Here is a 19,434-nt window from a genome sequence, read left to right as displayed (position 1 = left end):
ATATATCCGGAGAAAACCATACTTCGAAAAGATACACGCAACCCAATGTTCACTGCAGCACTATTTACAACAGCCAGGACATGGAAGCAACCTAAATGTTCATCGACAGATGAATGGATAAAGAAGATGTTGTATATATATACAATGGATTATTACTCAGCCATAAAAAGAGAATGAAATAATGTCATTTGCAGCAACATGGATGGACCTAGAGATTATCATACTAAGTAGAGTAAGTCAGACAGAGAAAGACAAATATCATGTGATAGCACTTATAGTGGAATCTAAAAAAAATGATACAAATGAACTTATTTACAAAACAGAAACAGACTAGCAGACTTAGGAAACAAACTATGGTTACCAAAGGGGAAAGGTTGGCGGGGTTGCGGGGGGGAGCTAGGGATAAATCAGGAGGTTGGGATTAACATATACACACCACTATATATAAAATAGATAACCAACAAGGACCTACTGTATAGCACATGAACTTATTTATAAAACAAAAACAGACTAGCACACTTAGAAAACAAACTATGGTTACCAAAGGGGAAAGGTTGGCGGGGGGGGGATAGGGATAAATTAGGAGTTTGGGATTAACATATACACACAACTATATATAAAATAAATAATCAACAAGGACCTACTGTAAAGCACAGGGAACTCTACTCAACACTCTGTAATAAACTATCTGGGAAAAGACTCTGAAAAAGAATAGACATATGTATATGTATAACTAAATCACTTTTCTGTACACCTGAAACTAACATAACATTGTAAATCAAATATACTCCAACATAAAAAATAAAAACATATATATAAAAAACAGAAGTAAACATTTTAATTAATTAATTTTTTAAAAAGCAAATTTAGGAAGACATCTCCAGAGAAATTGATACATGTAAATTAGGGTGGTGAATCAACTTTTTTTAAATGATAAAATTTCCTTAAACAGTTTTTGGTCATATTTGCTTAACAAATTTAAATATATAAAAAATAAATAACAGTTTAAATAGGTTTTTAAAAAGGTATAATACATAACCATTTCTAATCCCACAGCATTCTGAGGACTGATTATTATTCACAAATGAATTAAAGATACAATTCTTGCCTGTCTTATAACTTATTTTTACAACAATAAAATGTCTCCCACTTCAAACACTGAAGCAAAGCCCAAGTTACCAGTGATACAAATAATATGAAGAATTTTCCTAATCTGTGTCTACAGATTACAGGCATACCACTCTCCAAAGTGAACTGAAGTGGGAATAGCAAGCAGAGAAAAGCAGTAGAATGTTTAGTTGTTCTAATTAATCTGTAACTGCCAAACAGTAATATTAAGTATTAGCACAAGATATAATTTTATTTATAGCAGATTTACCTAACTAATTATATTTTACTAAAGCTCATATTAAAATCAACATCACTTATCTGATGTATCTGTATCAGGATGTAGAGGAAAATTAAGAGGATAAACCTTTACTACAGATAATCTAAAGCTGATGTATTTTAAACAAAGCTATTCAAATTTGACTATACTTTATTTGGAGATTGCAATAATTCAAGTGTAGAGGGGAAAAACCTACCCATTTCTGCCATTAGTCTGGCAGAAGAGAAGACTCTAATAACCTCACCTCTTTAAGGTACCGAACCAGGCGACAGAGGGAGCTCACGAGCGACAGGGTGAAGCCGGTGAGACCCTGACTGTTCTGGAGCCCCTGGACCTCGCGTCCTGTCCACCGCTCATATTCTTCCATTTCATGTTCCACTTCATGTATCATGTGTTTGAGGACATCTAGGCTGGGGTTACTGCTATTCGGTAAGTCTGTGGAGGCTGTGCTGGTTGATAACACGCTATTCTTCTGTTTGGAAGGAGCACGCAAATCTGGTTTTCTTTTCACTGATAATGACAGAAGCCATTCTATGTTAAGACTGGGAAAAATTACACTAGAAAAACGTTTGACTGTTGTTCACAATTTATAAAAGGTTTTTTATCGAAGTTATCATCATTTTCTCATAAAGAATCTATACTGTTTGAACCAGACTTATACTATCTGTAATGAATGGATGAGAACCATCCTTCTAGAGTTACATGGAATAAAAGGAGGCATTGCCTGGCTACCATTCAACAAACTCTTACTTAGTAGGATCCAACTGGATGAGTTTAAGGGAGAAGACATGCACTAATAAACTAAGATAGCTGTGTCAAGTTACATGTTTAATAACCCAATTTGTCAATTAAGAGACTGAACCTTTATTTAGCAGCTGTTTTTGCTTCCTTGAGTTCAGCACTTGTCTCACTACATAGCTTGAGTCTAGAGTCTCAGCAGATTCTTCCAGTTGAAGCCTCGTATGGATTCTCTTAACAGCATTGGTAGCATTCAGAGCAGCTAAAAGGGAGAATTTTTCCAAAAGTATCTCAAGTGAACAACAACAAAAAAATTTTAAGCATGTCAATCGACAGGTCAATGAGTATTTACTCAACCAGGCTAAGACAGTCAAAACTCAAATAACGTTCCTTTAAAAAATTACTGTGCTTAAGAAAGAACATAATAAAGTAAGCTACTACTCTGGGAGAACTAATACAGTCAGGAACCAAACCTTTTTGTTCTCCTGATGGAGAAGCAGATGATGGAGTTCCTGAAGAGGTTGTTATTTGTGATTGTGTTGCTACTTTCTGCTGAATATCAGTCCATAGTTTATTAATTAACTCGGAATTATCTTCCTTTATTTGGTGGAGAAACCTATAAATTATGGGACAACAAGCTATATTAGAATTAGTAAGTACTATCATTTAACTTGTTCAACTGTTTACATGTTTGATTTGAAGAAACTTTTAATATTTCATAATCAAAGAGAAATATGTTTTGCTTTAACTTATAAGATAAAAATCTAAAATGCCAGTCTTCTCGGTGTTAGAAGGAATCATTCCATCTCCCTCCCAGTTTCCTAGCTATGTTGGCTCCTAAACCAGGAGCGATTTGCCCTTTCTGAAATTTTGTGCTATAGGTTATGTCCTCCTCTCTCTTTCTCTAGAGAAAGTACATGGTTTCTATGAAGGAGCTTGTCCTCAGAGCACAGTCTCTGCTCATCACTGAAGTAAAGTGACTGGAGCAGACTCTGCCCCTGTGTTTCAGGGAGGCGGGGAGAGGGAATGAGAAGAAGAGCTACAGTGTAGGGGGTGAGAGAGATAAGCCTTTTGCTGTAATCATCTTTATCACTGATAAAGCTGATTTTTCAATCTCCAGTTGTCTGATTTCTTTGTCTATTCCCCAACTAGACTAATATTTAAAAGACGTAGAGGGTCTAAAAGTGGAAACAACCCAAATGTCCACCAGCTGATGAATGGATAAGTAAAATGTGCTCTATCCACACAAAAGAATATTATTCAGCCATAAAAAGAATGGAGTGCTAACATGTTACAATATGGATAAATCTTGAAAACATGTGACAGACCCCAGACACAAAATATCACATACTGCATGATTCTATACAGAGGAAATGTCCAAATAGGCAATCTACAGAGATTTAAAACAAAAACAAAAACAAAAAAACCCAGATTCACCTAACAAATTAGATTGGGCTGAAAGGTTTGGGAGAAAATGGGGTCTGACTTTAAAGAGTATGGGGCTTCTTTGAGGGTAATGAAAATGTTCTGAAATTGACTGTAGGTTGCACAATTCAATGAATATACTAAAAATCTAAGTATCTTTGAATACTATGCTTTAAATGGGTAGAGTGTATAGTATGTGAACTATAAATCAATAAAACTGTTATGGGAAAACAACAACAACAATGACAGAGGAAAGGAGAAATCTTATTTAGTGGCTCTACAAACCTCAACCTAGAGGAGTTGCTTTCAAGCAACCTGTGGACAGCACACTGTACACTAGTTGATATAAAGTTTAGTTAACAAAAGGCTGTAATGTGGTCCATTCACATTATGGCTAGTTATCAAAGCATCAGAAAGACTCCTCCATAAGACAGTGTTAGTTAGGTCTAAGTCCAACCTTCAGGATAAGTCCTAAGAAAAGTGTCATAATGAGATTTCTGTACAAGTTGGGAAAATCCAAACCAGTGTGAACTCCCATTACCATCTCTAATGTTTATACTTTTAAGAATTAGGTTATATCAAATAACAACAACAAAATAAGACAATACTATCTATGGTAGGCTTAAGAATGGCCCTCCAAAAGATACCCATAACCTAATCCCTGGAACTTGTGAATTTTACCTTATCTGACTAAAAAGGGACTTTGCAGATGTGATTAAGTTAAGGGTCTTGAAATAGGGAGATGATTCTGGACTATCCAAATGGGCCCTGAATGCAATAATATGCATCCTTAAGAGAGAAGCAGAGGGAGGTTTTGACACACACAAGTGGAGAAGGTGATGTGAAGGTGGAGGCAGAGGCTGGAGTGATGTGGACAAGCCAAAAACACACCATCAGCCAGCAGAAGCTGGAAGAGGCAAGGTGTGGATTATAACTTAGAGTATCCAGAGGGAATGTGGCAATACCAACACCTTCATTTCAGTCTAGTGAAACTGATTAAGGATTTCTGGTCTCTAGAACTGTGAGAGAATAAATTTCTGTTGCTTGAAGCCACCAAGTTTGTAGAAATTTGTTAACACAGCCCCAGAAAATTAATACAGATTTTGGTACTTGGATATGGGGTGCTTATGTAACAAATATCTAAAAATGTGAAAGTAGCTTTGGAATTGGATAATGGGTAAAGGCTGGAATAATTTTTAGGTGAATGATAGAAAAAGCCTGATTGTCTTAAAAAGACTATTGATAAAAATATGAATGTTAAGGACTCTTCCAGTGAGGCCTCAAGAGGAAGTGAGAAGCATGGTAGAGAAAGCCTATATTATCAAAGAAAATAACATATCATCATAAATAGAATGTTGGTAGAAATATGAATATTAAAGGAGCTTCTGGTAAGGATTCAGAAGGAAATGAGAAACATGTTAATGGAAACTGGGAAAAAGGCAATCCTTACCATAAAGTGGCAGAGAACTTAGCTGAGTTGTGTGGAAAGCAGAATTTGTAAGCAATGAAACTGGATATTTAGCTGTCAAAGTTTACAAGGAAAGTACTGAATGTACAGCCTGCTTTCTTCTTGCTGCTTACAGTGAAATGCAAGAGGAAAGAGATAAATTGAGAGAAGAACTGTTAAGCAAAAAGGAACCAGGACTTGATTTGAGAAATTCTCACTCTTCAGATTGCAATAGATGCTCAAATTAGGAGCCACTGTTAGGAAAGCAGGCTCTGGAGAGAAGGACAAGTGTACGGCTGGATAATTTTTTGCTACTTCTAAAGAGATGAGGCATGTGACTCCTGGATCCCCTCAATGATCACAGCAGAAGCCAACAACGAAGACGGGATTATCCAGGAAAGATCAATAGAGGAGCTCTCATCTAAAGGCATGCTTTCCCATGACATACACAGGAGACCCATAAGATCTTTTGACAATGTTATACCATCAGAAATACTACAAGCTGGTACTACTGAAAGGGACAGAGATAGGATGAAATGAAGGAAGGGTGTCAAACTCCTAAAATTCTCCAGATAGTAAACAGGCTGATAAAATTACTCAGGGGAAAAGACAGGCTTCAAAAAAAAGGAATAATGATTTCAAAGCCAGGGCTGCAGGTATAGAGACTAGATCCATGGACAGAGTCCAAGGCCAGAGCCACAGGCACAGAGAATTGAACCATGGACCCAAAGGGTAAAGTGTCAAGCCACAGAGGATTATTACCAGGCCTTGAAACCTAATAAAATTTGCCCTGCTGGGTTGGGACTGCTGACCCATTTCTTCCTTTGATTTTCTCCTTTTTCAAATGGGAATGTCCATAATTATTATCCTATGTCTGTTCCATCATTGTATTTTAAAAGCAGATAACTTGTTTTCTAGTTTCACAGGACCATAGATGGAGAAGAGTATTGGCCCAGGGTGTATCATATCCAGAGTTTTACCCATTCCTGACTTAGATGATTAGATTCGGTTTGAGTTTATGTTTAGATGAGATTTTGAACTTGAGTTGATGCTGAGACATTGGGGGATATTGGAATGGGGTGAATGTAAATTCTGCATGTGGGCCAGTGGGTGGACTGTGTAGGCTAAATTATGGTCCCTGAAGATATGTCCATGCTCTAATCCCTGGAACCTGAAAGTGGCCAAAAATGGGTCTTTGCAGATGTGATTAAGTGAAAGATCTTGAGATGGTGAGGTTATCCTCTGTGGGCCCTAAATGAAATCACGTATATTCTTATAAAAGAGAGACAGAGGTAGATTCTCTCTCTCTCTCTCCCCCCCCTCCCCCTCCCTCCCTCTCTCTCTCTCTCTCTCTCTCCCTCTCTCTCTCTCTCTCTCTCACACACACACACACACACACACACACACACACTCACACGCAGGAGGTGTTGTGAAGACAGAAGCAGAGACTGAAGTGATGTAGCCACAAGCCAAGAAAGACCAAGGGCCATCAAAAGCTGGAAGAGGAAAGGAACAGATTTTCTTCTAGAGCCTCTGGAGGGAGTGTGGCCCTATCAACACCTTGATTTTGGTCTAGTGAAACTGATTTCAGATTTCTGGCCTCCAGAAGTGTGAGAAAATAAATTTCTATTGTTTTAAGCCACCAAGTTTGTAATAATTTTTTATAGCAACTCCAGGAAACTAACATACTACCTTGAATTTGGCAGCTTTCAACTTAGAAACTTAAAATACTTTATAGGGATTATTGGGTCGGCCAAAAAGTTCATTCGGATTAAGATGTTATGGAAAAACCCAAGTGAACTTTTTGGCCAACCCAATATTTTTGAAATATGATGGGAAGAATAAGAAATTACTTTAAAGTACTTATCACCATCTGAAGACAACAATCTCCTTTAGATCTAGAACTCAATTTTACTTATTTTATTTACTTTGGGCATTGATTCACATCCAAGCTCCTTCCATTTCCACTGATGACCACTTATGAGCACCAATTCTATTTTATGGCAGCATCAATCACAACAGTATTTTAATGACTTTATTTCAAAGACAACTTAGGAATATCAGCAACTCTAATTTATATTCCTAACAGACAAACCACATCCAAAGGAAGCTACCTAAGCCTACTGGAAAAAGAAATTTTCCTTGTCATTCAGTTTTTGCCACTAGGGGTTTATTCCTCTCAATTCTTTCTCGCTTTTTTCCTATGGATGCTCTAACATCACTTTTCCCTCTCCCCAGCCTATACACAAAGATCTACAGAGGAAGTAGGTATTGATAATGGTTAAAGTGAGAGAAATGCTTGCAATCACTGTTTCCTCACTTGGAATGTACTGACCCCCAAAAAACAGCAATGACTCAGTAGAGGCTTTTGAGGATTGGGTCAGGAACATATTTATCATGTATAATATTATTGCTATGAGAAATCAATTCAGTGCTCACAGGAACTCACAGAATTCACAGAAATTTTCAAATCAGAAGGCACCTTAAAAATCATATGTTCTACCCCCCTCATATTTTACAAGTGAGGAAATAAAGACCCACAGATTATCTAATTAGTAAGTAACCAAAGGCTTAGTCCCCAGATTCCAAGTCTAATGCATCTTCTAATACATCTTCTAATACCTCTAATACCTTCTAATACCTTCTAATACTCTAATACCAGCAGTCAATAAGTAACATTTTGAGACATAAGGTATTCGTAAGTTGGAAATTGCCTTTTCAAACAACTAATGAGATAAAACTAAACTTAACCTACCAAATGAAAAAAATTATTTGATTCAAGTGTAAAGAATAGAAGTAATTCTGTACAAGATTAGTTATATTTAGGCTCTGAAAGAAAAAGTACTTAAAAGACAATACGTATTTCCAGGTATTCCTAACAAAATGGTGACCAACTAAATTTGAATTACTCTACACATCCTCCAAAAAACTATACAGTGAAACAAGAAAAGCAAATAAAACAGCTTATAACCCATACCTTCTATATTATTGGAAGACAGAGAATACTACTAACTTCAAACTACCTGTAGGTAGAAAAATAAGCATCAAATTCCAGCAAAGATATTTCTTGAGCACCTGTAGGAAGCCTTTGCAAAGAATGGGGGCAGTTCAAAATGACTGCATAGAGAAAAGGAAAGCTGAGAGCCTAATGGTGACAAAAATCACCTCTAGAAAGAAAAAGTCCACTCTAAGTATGCAAATACTTTAAAAAAACAAAAAAGAAAAACCTGGGCAATCATAACACCACCAAGAAGTCTGTAGAACCCAAGGTGGTAGTCTTGGGAAGGCATCACTTCTTAAGGAGAAGAGAGTGAACAGGAAGGGAGAGGTACCCTTTGGAGGCTGAGTGCTAAAGGAGAAAAGATGCAAAAGTCCTTCAAGACAAAAGAGAACCATGATATTGGAGGACAAGCCAACTTTAACCCACCAACACTTTTTTTTTTTAAAAGGCTCTAAATAAGCTGTGCCTCACCATAATTGAAAGAATCTCCTAAAACTCCCAAACCTCTGCACAAAATGTACAGTATAACAAAGGCAGTATATCAAAACAGAAAACTGAAATTGAAATATTTCAGCTAATGAAAATTCCTGTCCCCAACATGCAAAAAAAAGAAGAAAACTGGGCTTCCCTGGTGGCGCAGTGGTTGAGAGTCCGCCTGCCGATGCAGGGGACGCGGGTTCATGCCCCGGTCTGGGAAGATCCCACATGCCGCAGAGCAGCTGGGGCCGTGAGCCATGGTCACTGAGCCTGCGCGTCCAGAGCCTGTGCTCCGCAACGGGAGAGGCCACAACAGTGAGAGGCCCATGTACCACTAAAAAAAAAAAAAAAAAAAGAGAGAGAGAGAGAGAAGCCACTTTTGGCCTAAGCCATTTTGTGATCTAAGTCTGACCACAATTCTTGCCCTTGAACCAGTCTCAGTAGTTAATGATCTTAAGGGAAGTAAGGGAATTCAGTAACAAAGAAAACGCAGTCAAGAAACAAAAGTTCAGCAATAAAACGAGTCCTAATTGCTCCTCAAGGGATATACATAACAATCTGATCCAGTTTTTGAGCTCTGTAGGAACTAAGGCCCCCACCTAGGTGGAAGATGGAATGATGATGTTGACCCTCCTGACTTCAATCAACGAAAGCTTGGACTCTGTCAACATTTGTCCCAATTCTCCTCTGCTCAAGCCTCTTCATGAATATGCATGTACTCTTAGCTTAAAACTTCCCCAGTTTTGCTGTTTGGGGAGACACTGCTTTGGGAAGGATCCCCCGAGTTCATCTTACTTGCTGCAAGTAATAATAAATCCTCCCTTCCCTCAAAAAATAAATAAATAATAAAATAAAATAGTAACCAACAACAAAAATACTCAGAAATAATTTTAACAATAAATGAGGAAACCTATATAAGAAAAACATTAAAATACTCCTCAAAAACAAAAAGGTAGACATTAACAAATGGAAAAACATCCTTTGTTCTTGGATAGTAAAACCCAGCATAATAAAGATGTCAGGTCTCTCTAGTTAATTTATTAATATAACAAGAATATCAATAAACTTTTTTATGATGCTAAATAAGTTGACACTAAATTCATACAGAAAAATAAACATGTAACAATCATTATGAAAACTCTGAACTGGAAAAGGCTATGAGGGAAGTCTATTAACACAATATAAACTCTAATTAAAACAGTGTGGTATTGGAGCATGACTACAGAAACAAGGCCAGTGGACTAGAAAATTCAGAAGTAGATCCAGGTACACACGGTAATCAATGTACGCAGGCAGAATCTCAGATCAGTGGGGCAGTAATAAATGGTGCTGGGGCAACTGGACACCAATTTAGGAAAAGATAAGAATCAGAGCCATACCTCATACCACATACCAAAATAAACTCTTAATGGATCAGAGAACTAAATAAAAAATAAAACCACAGAAGTATCAGAAGAAAACATGAGTGAATTCCTCTAAAACCAGTTTTAGGAAAGAATTTCAGAGTATGATTCAAGATCCACATGTAAAAACAATGAATGATAAATTCAAACTATATATATATTCTTTTTTTTAAACATGGAATGTGTCACAAATTTGTGTGTCACCCTTGCACAGAGGCCATGCTTATCTTCTCTGTATTGTTCCAATGTTAGCATATGTGCTGCCAAAGCGAGCGCTATATATACATATTCTTAAATCTTTTACTTGTTAAAGAAATTCAAAAGACAACAAATTGGGAGAAAATATATTACACAGGTAAAAGACTAATATCCTTAATATGTAAAGAATGCTTACAAATTAATAAAAAAAGGACCAAAACCCTAAAAGTAAAATGGGCAAAAGACATGAATAGACAATTCACTGTAATGTCCCTTAAATATATGACAAAATTATCAACTTCACTTAGAAAGGCAAAGTAAAACTACACTGAGATAACATTTCTCACCTACGAAATCAGCAGAGAAGTCTGACAACACACTCTGGTGCAGACACTCTTGTAAGTTGACAGTAGGAGTGCAAAATACTACAACCCTCATAAAGCAGAATTCAGTAATTTTAGAACAAAATTACATAGCATTTACCTTTTAATCCCAAAATCCCACTTCTAGTAATTTACTCTAAATACACACCTTCAACCATACAAAAATACATATGCATAAGTTATTCACTGCAGCATTTTTTAATTGAAAAATATTGGAAACAACTTAAATACTTGTGTGTGTGTATATATATGTGTATATATATACACACACACATATACAGCATTGCAAAAACTGGATAAAGATGTGCAAAAGAATGAAATTGGACCCCTACCTTACACCACTCACAAAAATTAACTCAAAATGGATTAAAGACTTAAACATTAGACCTGAAATGGTAAAAATCCTAGAAGAAAACATAGGGGAAGCTCATTGACATTGATCTTGGCAACAATTTTTTGGATCTGACACCAAAAGCACAAGCAAAAAATAATAGCTGGAACTACATGAAACCAAAAAGCTTCTGCACAGCAAAAGAAACAATCAACAGAATGAAGAGGTAATCTATGGAATGGGAGAAAATATTTGCAAGTCATATACTTAATTAGGGGTTAATATCCAAAACACATAAAGAACTCATACAACTTAATAGCAAAAAATCCAAACCATCCAATTAAAAAAATGGGCAGAGGAACTGAACAGACATTTTTCCAAAGATGATGTACAAATAGCCAACAAGTACATACATGAAAAGGTGCCTGACATCACTAATCATAAGGGAAATGAAAATCAAAACCACAATAAAAGCAAAACCAAAAAATAAAACAAAAGTAAAAAAACAAAGAAAACAGAAAACAATAGAATAAAAGAAACCAAAAAAAACAAACAATAAAAACAAAACAAAAAAACAGAAAGCAAACTAAAAAAAAGCAAACATAAAACAAACACACAAAAATGATTAAAAAAACAAACCCACAATAAGATATCTCCTCACACCTATAATAAGAATGGCTATCATCAAAAAGTCAAGAGGTAACAAGTGTTAATGAGGATGTGGAGAAAAGGGAACCCTTGTGCACTATTGGTGGCATTGTTGGTACAGCCATTATGGAAAACAGTGTGGAAGTTCCTCAAAAAATTAAAAATATAACTACCATATGATCCAGGATTCCCACTTCAGGGTATATATCAAAAGGAAATGAAAACAGGATCTCAGAGAGATATCTGCACTCCCATGTTAACTGCAGCACTATTCACAATAACCAAGATATGGAAACAACCTAAGTATATGTCAACACATGAATGGATGAACAAGATGTGATTGAGATACATAGATACGTATCATATTCCACTGTATACATATACAGTGGGATATTATTCAGCCATGAGAAAGAAGGAAATCATGCCATTTGTGACAACATGGATGAACCTGGAAGGTATTACATTAAGAAATACAAGTGAGACAAAGAAAGACAAATACTGTATGATATCACTTATACGTGGAATCTAAAAAAGCTGAGGGGACTTCCCTGGTGGCGCAGAGGTTAAGAATCCACCTGCCAATGCAGGGGACACAGGTTTGAGCCCTGGTCCAGGAAGATCCCACACGCCGCAGAGCAACAAAGCCCGTGCACCACAACTACTGAGCCTGCACTCTAGAGCCTGTGAGCCACAACTACTGAGCCCACGTGGGGCAACGACTGAGCCCGTGTGCTGCAACTACTGAAGCCCACAAGCCTAGAGCCTGTGCTCTGCAACAAGAGAAGCCACCACAATGAGAAGCCTGTGCACCACAACAAACAGTAGCCCCCGCTCACTACAACTAGAAAAAGCCCACGCAGCAACAAAGACCCAATGCAGCCAAAAAACATAATAAATAAAACAATTTTTTTAATTAAAAAAAATATATATATATAATAAAAAAGCTGAACTCATAGAAACAGAGTGGTGGTTACCAGGGGCTGGGAAGTGGAGCAAATGGGAAGATGGTAAAAGGGTACAAATTTCCAGTTATAAGATGAATAACTTTTTGTGATTATAGCTAATAATATTTTATTTTATACTTGCAAGTTGCTAAGTGAGAAGATCTTAAATGTTTTCACCACAAAAAAGAAATGGTAATTAGACGATGTGACAGAGCTATTAACCATCCATCACTTAATGCTACGATGGTAACCATTTTGCAGTATGTAAGTATACCAAATCAACATGTTGTATGCCTTATAAACGTATACAACATTATATGTCAGTTATATCTCAATAAAGTAGGGATGGGGGAAGAAATGGCCTTGGAAAAAAGGGAAGCATCTTAGATACTTATGCCATCTGTACTTACATGTCCGCATTTGTGTTTGACTGAGAGCTTAGAGAGTTATCCAACTCATTCTCACTTTCTTCTGACTGGCTGTTAACAGTTTCTTCTCGTTGGTCATCATCTACTTCATTAAGAGCCTTTATCAACACAACAATAAAATAATAACACAGGTTGGTTATATACACACTCATCCTTTCTTTTTGTCATAACAGAAGAGAGATCCCTCCTTCTAAGGCTAATCTCTCCACATGTGGTCTAGAACCCAAACCCTCTTACTTCCTTCTAGTCCATCAATTGCCCCTTCTCTCTCCTGCGTCTTCAACTTCTCCTTACTGGCTTCAGCTCATCCACATTTAAATCTAAGTCTTTGCCATCTTATCCGTACCCTATACTCAGCCTCGAGCTACCATCTACTCTTTCTGTGCAACAAACTTCTTGAAAGAGCTGCCCGCCACTTCTCATTCACCATTTATGCCCTGCAACTTTGCTTCTGCCCTGCCACCCCATTTAAGCTGTTCTCTACATGGTCGACATCAACACACCTGTTCCCAAATCAAATGGATATTTCTGTCTTTGCCTTCCCTTACTTCTGACTCATTAGACATCAATGACCACTCATTTCTTTCCCTCAAAATCTTCTTTTGAGGAAGATAAACTTTTCCTTTCCACTTCCATGATACCATATTTTCTTGGTTTTTCTTCTTTTAGCCATTCCTTCCCAATCTCCTTTATTGGTTCTTTTCCTAGCCTTCCCTTTTTCTGATGTCACTCAAGGTTCTCCCTTTGGACCTTTTCTCCTCTCATCTGACTCATTTTCTGTATGATTATATTTAATTCCAAGGTGCAATTACGAGCCAAATGCTGTTAATTTCCAAATTTCTAGCTTCACTCAGATCTCTCTTGAGCCCTCAACATTTATATCCAACTGCCTAAAAGATACCCCTAGGAGAACATCCTACACACATATACTCAACATGTCTAAAATTCATCATTTTCCTAAGCCTCTACTATCATTCTTCCAGAAACCTTGTTCCTGTCATGTTACCAAGACCATAAACAGCATCACTATCTACTCAGGTTCTCAAGCCAGCAAACTGGAAATTATCCTTCTTTCTCATCCATCACATCCAATCACCCAATCCTGTCAATTCTATCCCTTCTTAATCTCTCAAATCTATCCCTCTTCCCCTCTACCTCCTTCCCTACTGCCACTGCTTTGGGTCAGTCCTCACCACTTCTCGCTAAGATTCCAATGTGAGTCTTCTAACCAGACCCTCTCACCAGTCTTGTCCCTCCCTCCCCAATCCATCTTCCACGTTACTGTCAATTTTGCCATGACTGTGCTCTTCTTAAAATCCTTTAGTGGCTCTACTCTTGCTTTCTGGTTCCTTAGCCCTTCGTGACCCAGCTCCTTCTTCTCTCTCTTACCTTGCCTCTTGCCACCTACCAACCTTCATCATAGAGACCATGATCATTTGAAAACTAACTTTTTGTTTTGTTTTGTTTTTTGTTTTTTGTGGTATGTGGGCCTCTCACTGCTGTGGCCTCTCCCGTTGCGGAGCACAGGCTCCGGATGCGCAGGCTCAGTGGCCATGGCTCACGGGTCCAGCCGCTCCGCGGCATGTGGGATCTTCCCGGACCGGGGCACGAACCCGTGTCCCCTGCATCGGCAGGCGGACTCTCAACCACTGCGCCACTAGGGAAGCCCCGAAAACTAACTTTTTAATAAGTGTCAAAACATACATGGCTTTTGGCTAGGGATATGGCTAATGGACTTTGGCTATTAAAAATATGTGTAACGTTCTACTTAATTGCCTTTATAAGTAGAAAACGGTATATTTATATGACTCTGGACCTTGTAATTCCCTAGGATCATCCATCTAATTGATGATTCTTCTTTTTGTCATAAAAGATACAAATAACCTAGGAAATTGCATTAAACAGGTACTGAGACCTAGTCATTCTTAAAAAGTTGATTTATTTTAGTATTAAATTCTTCATGGGCTTTTAAAAAATGTTTCCTATCTCAAAATTCTAAACATTTTGATTAATCAAGAGTTCCAATTAGATTAAGATACAGCTAATAAATGTTTTACTACTATACTTTTCCCATGTAACTAGTCAATAAATTCAAAGTTTCTTGGGTAGCTGCTTTTTAAACATACTAATACATTAGAAGGGACAAAGGTATTTTTAAAGAAATATTCAAGTCTGTTCCATAGTGACTAATTCACTGACTTTCAGATATAGTCTAAAATATTCTTTTTGGGCCTCCCTGGTAGCACAGTGGTTAAGAATCCACCTGCCAATGCAGGGGACACGGGTTCGATCCCTGGTCCAGGAAGATCCCACATGCCACAGAGCAACTAAGCCCGTGCGCCACACCTACTGAGCCTACGTTCTAGAGCACCGGTGCTAGAACTACTGAAGCCCACGTGCTCTAGGGCCCGTGCTCCGCAACAAGAGAAGCCACTGCAATGAGAAGCTCCCAACGAAGAGTAGCCCCCACTCGCTGCAACTAGAGAAAGCCCACGTGCAGCAACGAAGACCCAAAGCAGCCAAAAATAAATAAATAATATAAATAAATTTATTTTAAAAAAAAGAAGGGACAAAGATTTCATGAAGAACTAATATCTGGTATTATGCTCAACACTTTACATAACCTATCTGAGCTGATCCTCACAACAACCATAGCAGGTATATTCTATTCCCATTTAACAAAAAACTCTCTGAGCCAACTCAGATACCTTGAGAAATCAACTCAACATCGAACAGCTAGTAAGTAACAGAATACGAACATAGATTCACCTGACTCCAAAGTGGGACGTGGAAAGACTCTCTTGCTGTTTCCATATTTGTAGATGGTGACACAGTCTTTTTTTTTTTAATTTAATTTAATTTATTTTTTATACAGCAGGTTCTTATTAGTTATCTATTTTATACATATTAGTGTGTACTATACATGTCAATCCCAATCTCCCAATTCATCCCACCACCACCACCTCCCAACTTCCCCCCTTGGTGTCCATACGTTTGTTCTCTACATCTCTGGGTGACACAGTCTTATGGAGCCAGACAGCCTAGATTTGAATGCCATCTCTCATGCTAACTAGCTATGTGATCTTGGACAACTTACTTAATTTTTCTGAGCCTCAGTTTTTCCATCTGCTAAATGGGGATAATAATAGTAACTACCTCCTAGGTACGCACTCAATAAATGTTAGCTATTATTATCTAGTCCTATCTTGTTTAGTACAAGCATTACTCACAGTACGTGCACTATACTTGAGTAAGAACAATTCTAGCAACCACAACTTGGTATTTAGATAGTAAAGCTTTTGAAATGTTTACCACTATACCTATCTACATCAACTTAAACTGAATTTCAGCATGAGCATTATGGCTGTGAGCAAAGTACGTTACCTGAGGCTCAATAACAGATTCACTAAGGATGGCCTGGGTGACAGGGTCTTGATTTACCACAATGGGACCTTGAGAGGAATCAGGAGCCATTGTTACATTAGGAAACCCTGCAGAAGGAAAATGTCATGATGATTTTGTTTCATTTAATTAAATTGACTTCACACATACCATACACTGCCATAGGTCTGAATTATCGTATGAAAATCTTAAATAATAATAATAGCAACTCGCACTTAAACAGTGCTTACTATATGCCAGGCATTGTTCTAAATGCTTTTACATATATTAAATTGTTTCACCCTCACAAAATCCTATGAGGTTATTAGTATCATTATTTTACATATGGGTAAACTGAAACTCAGAGACGTGAAGCAACAGGCACAGAGTCACATTAGTGAGTGGCCAAGCCAGGATTTAAACCTTAAACTAAAAACTAATGATCTGTTTTTAGGGATTAAGGTAAACAACAGATTATATACACATTAAAGTAAATAATGCTGTGCATCTCACAAGAGGCAAAGTTCCTTTTAGAGAGACACTGAAGTTGCTTTAGTTTTCAAATTAAGCTTCACTCAAATTACATACAAAGCAGATACTTTAATTATATGGTAATTTAATATTAATAAGCTGAAAATGAAATCATACCTTAAATTATGAAATCTTATACATTTCACAAGATATTTTAGTAAATAATAACAATTTACCTTTCCTTAACTTGAGTAATTTGTAATAGTTAATATTCTTAGTGAAAAGCAAATAAATTGTAATAAATCTATGTCTAACAACTCTTGTATGCTATCCACCCTAGAACACATGTGAAAGAAATAATATGATGCCTGAGAAAAGATTTTAAATTCTTTCAAATAGCCAGGTGTGGGCTATGATGAATAAGATAAAGAAACTTTTGTTTGATGTGACTACTTTACCTGTGCGCCTACGAGGAAAATCAACAAACAGATCTTTTGCTGTAGCCATCAAATGATCAGATTTTTCCAATACATCCTGCATCCGGTATTGATCAGAAAGAATCTAGACACATGTTAGTGATAATTATTATTATTCAGAAAAAATATATATACTTAATAAATCACAAAGGAAAAGTCCATACAAAGGCAGGAGCTTAAAAATCATCTCAAATCCTTCAGCGGCAATATCATTAAGTACCAGTAGATGGAGCTATTATAATAATTAGTGGATTTCAAATGCTTGGCTTTGATCCAAAGAAATACATTATTAAATTATGACCCAGTCCACACACAAATGTAGACAAACACCAAAATAAAAGCTTTGCTTAAACTTACTCTTTGATAACCACTCTGATATTTTCTTTTTCGTTTCTATTCTATTTTTTCAAATGATGGTCACAACCCACTAACTTGATTTTACAATCCATTAAAAAGTTGTGATCCACAGTTTGAAAAACACTGATTAAACATGAATCTTTGAGCCATAAACTCAGATGTGTGACTCTTTGGTATTTCAACCACTAAAGTGATTTCATAATCCGTTAATGGGTCATGACCCACAACTTAAAAAATACGACGTGAGATACAACTTTGGGGGCATTAAACAAAAAAGTGATGCTTCTGCATTTATAAACAAGCTTGAATTTTATCCTGGAGAAATGAGAACTCAAAAAATACCAATATGGCGGCGCCTCTGATTATACGCTTTCAACTTAAGAACTTTCCCAGTTACAAGCAAGGATGTGCAGGCTAGAGTGAAAGCAAGTCAACACCCACCACCACCAGATCGCATTCTTAGGCTGAAAGGAGTGTCAAAATTGGAAATTTTCCAGTTTCCAACACTGACTCAAATCAAAACATCTGGTAACAAATGCCCTTACCAGAATTTCTCTAGACCATGGAAACAAGCATACAATGTGACCTCAGTTACTGTTTTAGGACATGAAGAAAAATAACCAGAGTCACGTTTTGACTTTTTCCCCCTTCTTCCCCTGCTAAAGCCAAGCAGGTTGGCTGGCTCTGTTAGTGAGAATAAAGTCCTGAATCTGTTCTCTCCACAAAGAGTAAGTTTTGGAATGGCACAGGACAAAGAGCACATTTGGAGTCAGCAGACTGGCATCCTAGGCCCTGTCAAGAGATACAAAATTGTATACTAAATCTGTATACAATTCTAGAGATATTTGAGAATGTTGTTACAACTTAAATTTTCATCCCTGGTTAGCCATCTTGTAGCACATGCAATCAGAGTTTAGGAAAGAAAGTAAATGGAGCATTATAATCTACCACTTATACTAGAAAAATTTTACAAAATGTATTTCCTAGCAGCAGTTTTGTTTACTATTTTTAAAAAAGGTATTGACTTGCTATCAAAATGAAGAGATATAAATTGAAAGAAGCAGATTGTGGAGGAATAATTTTATCATATCAAGACCTGATACTAATTATAGTGAGGTCTCCAGAAAACCCACTTCCCTGCAGCCCTCTCCCTGCTAGTCCCTGCCCAGGCTCCTTGGGGCAGACAGGTTGAGTGGCCAGAGGTCAGAGCATTGGCTTTCTCTTGCTCTTTCTGGATTTCTTTATCACTCTTCTATGATAAAACTCATCCTCATGATAGGTAAATCAATCTCTGCAGGCCCATCTGTATATATTACTTCCCCAGATGGGTTTGCAGAGCACAAAACCAAACTTACGAAGAGCACAACAGAATACATCTTGGATTTTCAAAAGATCAGTCAAGGTCCCTTCAAAACCATTATTAGAAACTTGTCACGCTAGCAGTTTTGCTCTCTGGTAATAAAAACCAGACAGAATTGGGAAAGTACAAAGAGACTAGGTTAGTTAATATACTTTTAAAATTTACAAAATCTTTATCAAAGCCACTCTCTCTCTGATTTGGATTTGGACCCTTACTTGCTTGATTCCCATGGCATGAGTGGATCATACAGCAAATGAAATCTAAGATTATGCTGGTCAAAGAGCTTTTCTCTTAATTTACGTTAATCTAGGAGCCCAGCTTCTGGGGGACAGGTCCTGGTAGCTCTAACACATAATGATAAAACCTAGGTGGATATGCCCAAGGAGGACTCTTCCTTCCCCTCACATACCTTATCACAGACATTACAAATATAGCAATACTGAAATAATAGATGTATGAATGCTTTGACTCAGCAATTCCACTTTTAAGAATTTATCCTACAAATATATTTATACATGTACTCAGAAACATATTCATTACATTATTTATAGTGACAAGGCAGGAAATAATCTGTCAGTG

At 37.1% G+C, this 19,434-nt stretch overlaps 1 protein-coding gene across 1 annotated transcript in view; it reads right to left on the bottom strand.

Annotated features, from left to right (window-relative positions):
- SPICE1 (spindle and centriole associated protein 1) overlaps positions 1-19,434 on the bottom strand; it is a gene marked incomplete at its 5' end in the record, with an annotated part of 56,531 nt that overhangs the window by 27,574 nt on the left and 9,523 nt on the right. Inside the window, 6 exons of the mRNA XM_079704929.1 lie at positions 1,632-1,897; positions 2,250-2,387; positions 2,599-2,741; positions 12,793-12,908; positions 16,195-16,301; positions 17,121-17,223. Of these exons, the coding sequence (XP_079561055.1) occupies positions 1,632-1,897; positions 2,250-2,387; positions 2,599-2,741; positions 12,793-12,908; positions 16,195-16,301; positions 17,121-17,223 (873 nt within the window). The remainder of the gene's footprint in view (positions 1-1,631; positions 1,898-2,249; positions 2,388-2,598; positions 2,742-12,792; positions 12,909-16,194; positions 16,302-17,120; positions 17,224-19,434) is intronic.

This window comes from Hyperoodon ampullatus (genome assembly GCF_949752795.1).
Source record: "Hyperoodon ampullatus genome assembly, chromosome: 5".
NCBI lineage: Eukaryota > Metazoa > Chordata > Mammalia > Artiodactyla > Ziphiidae > Hyperoodon > Hyperoodon ampullatus.
Note: the sequence above shows the minus strand (reverse complement) of the source record. Positions and strands in the feature narration are given on the sequence as shown.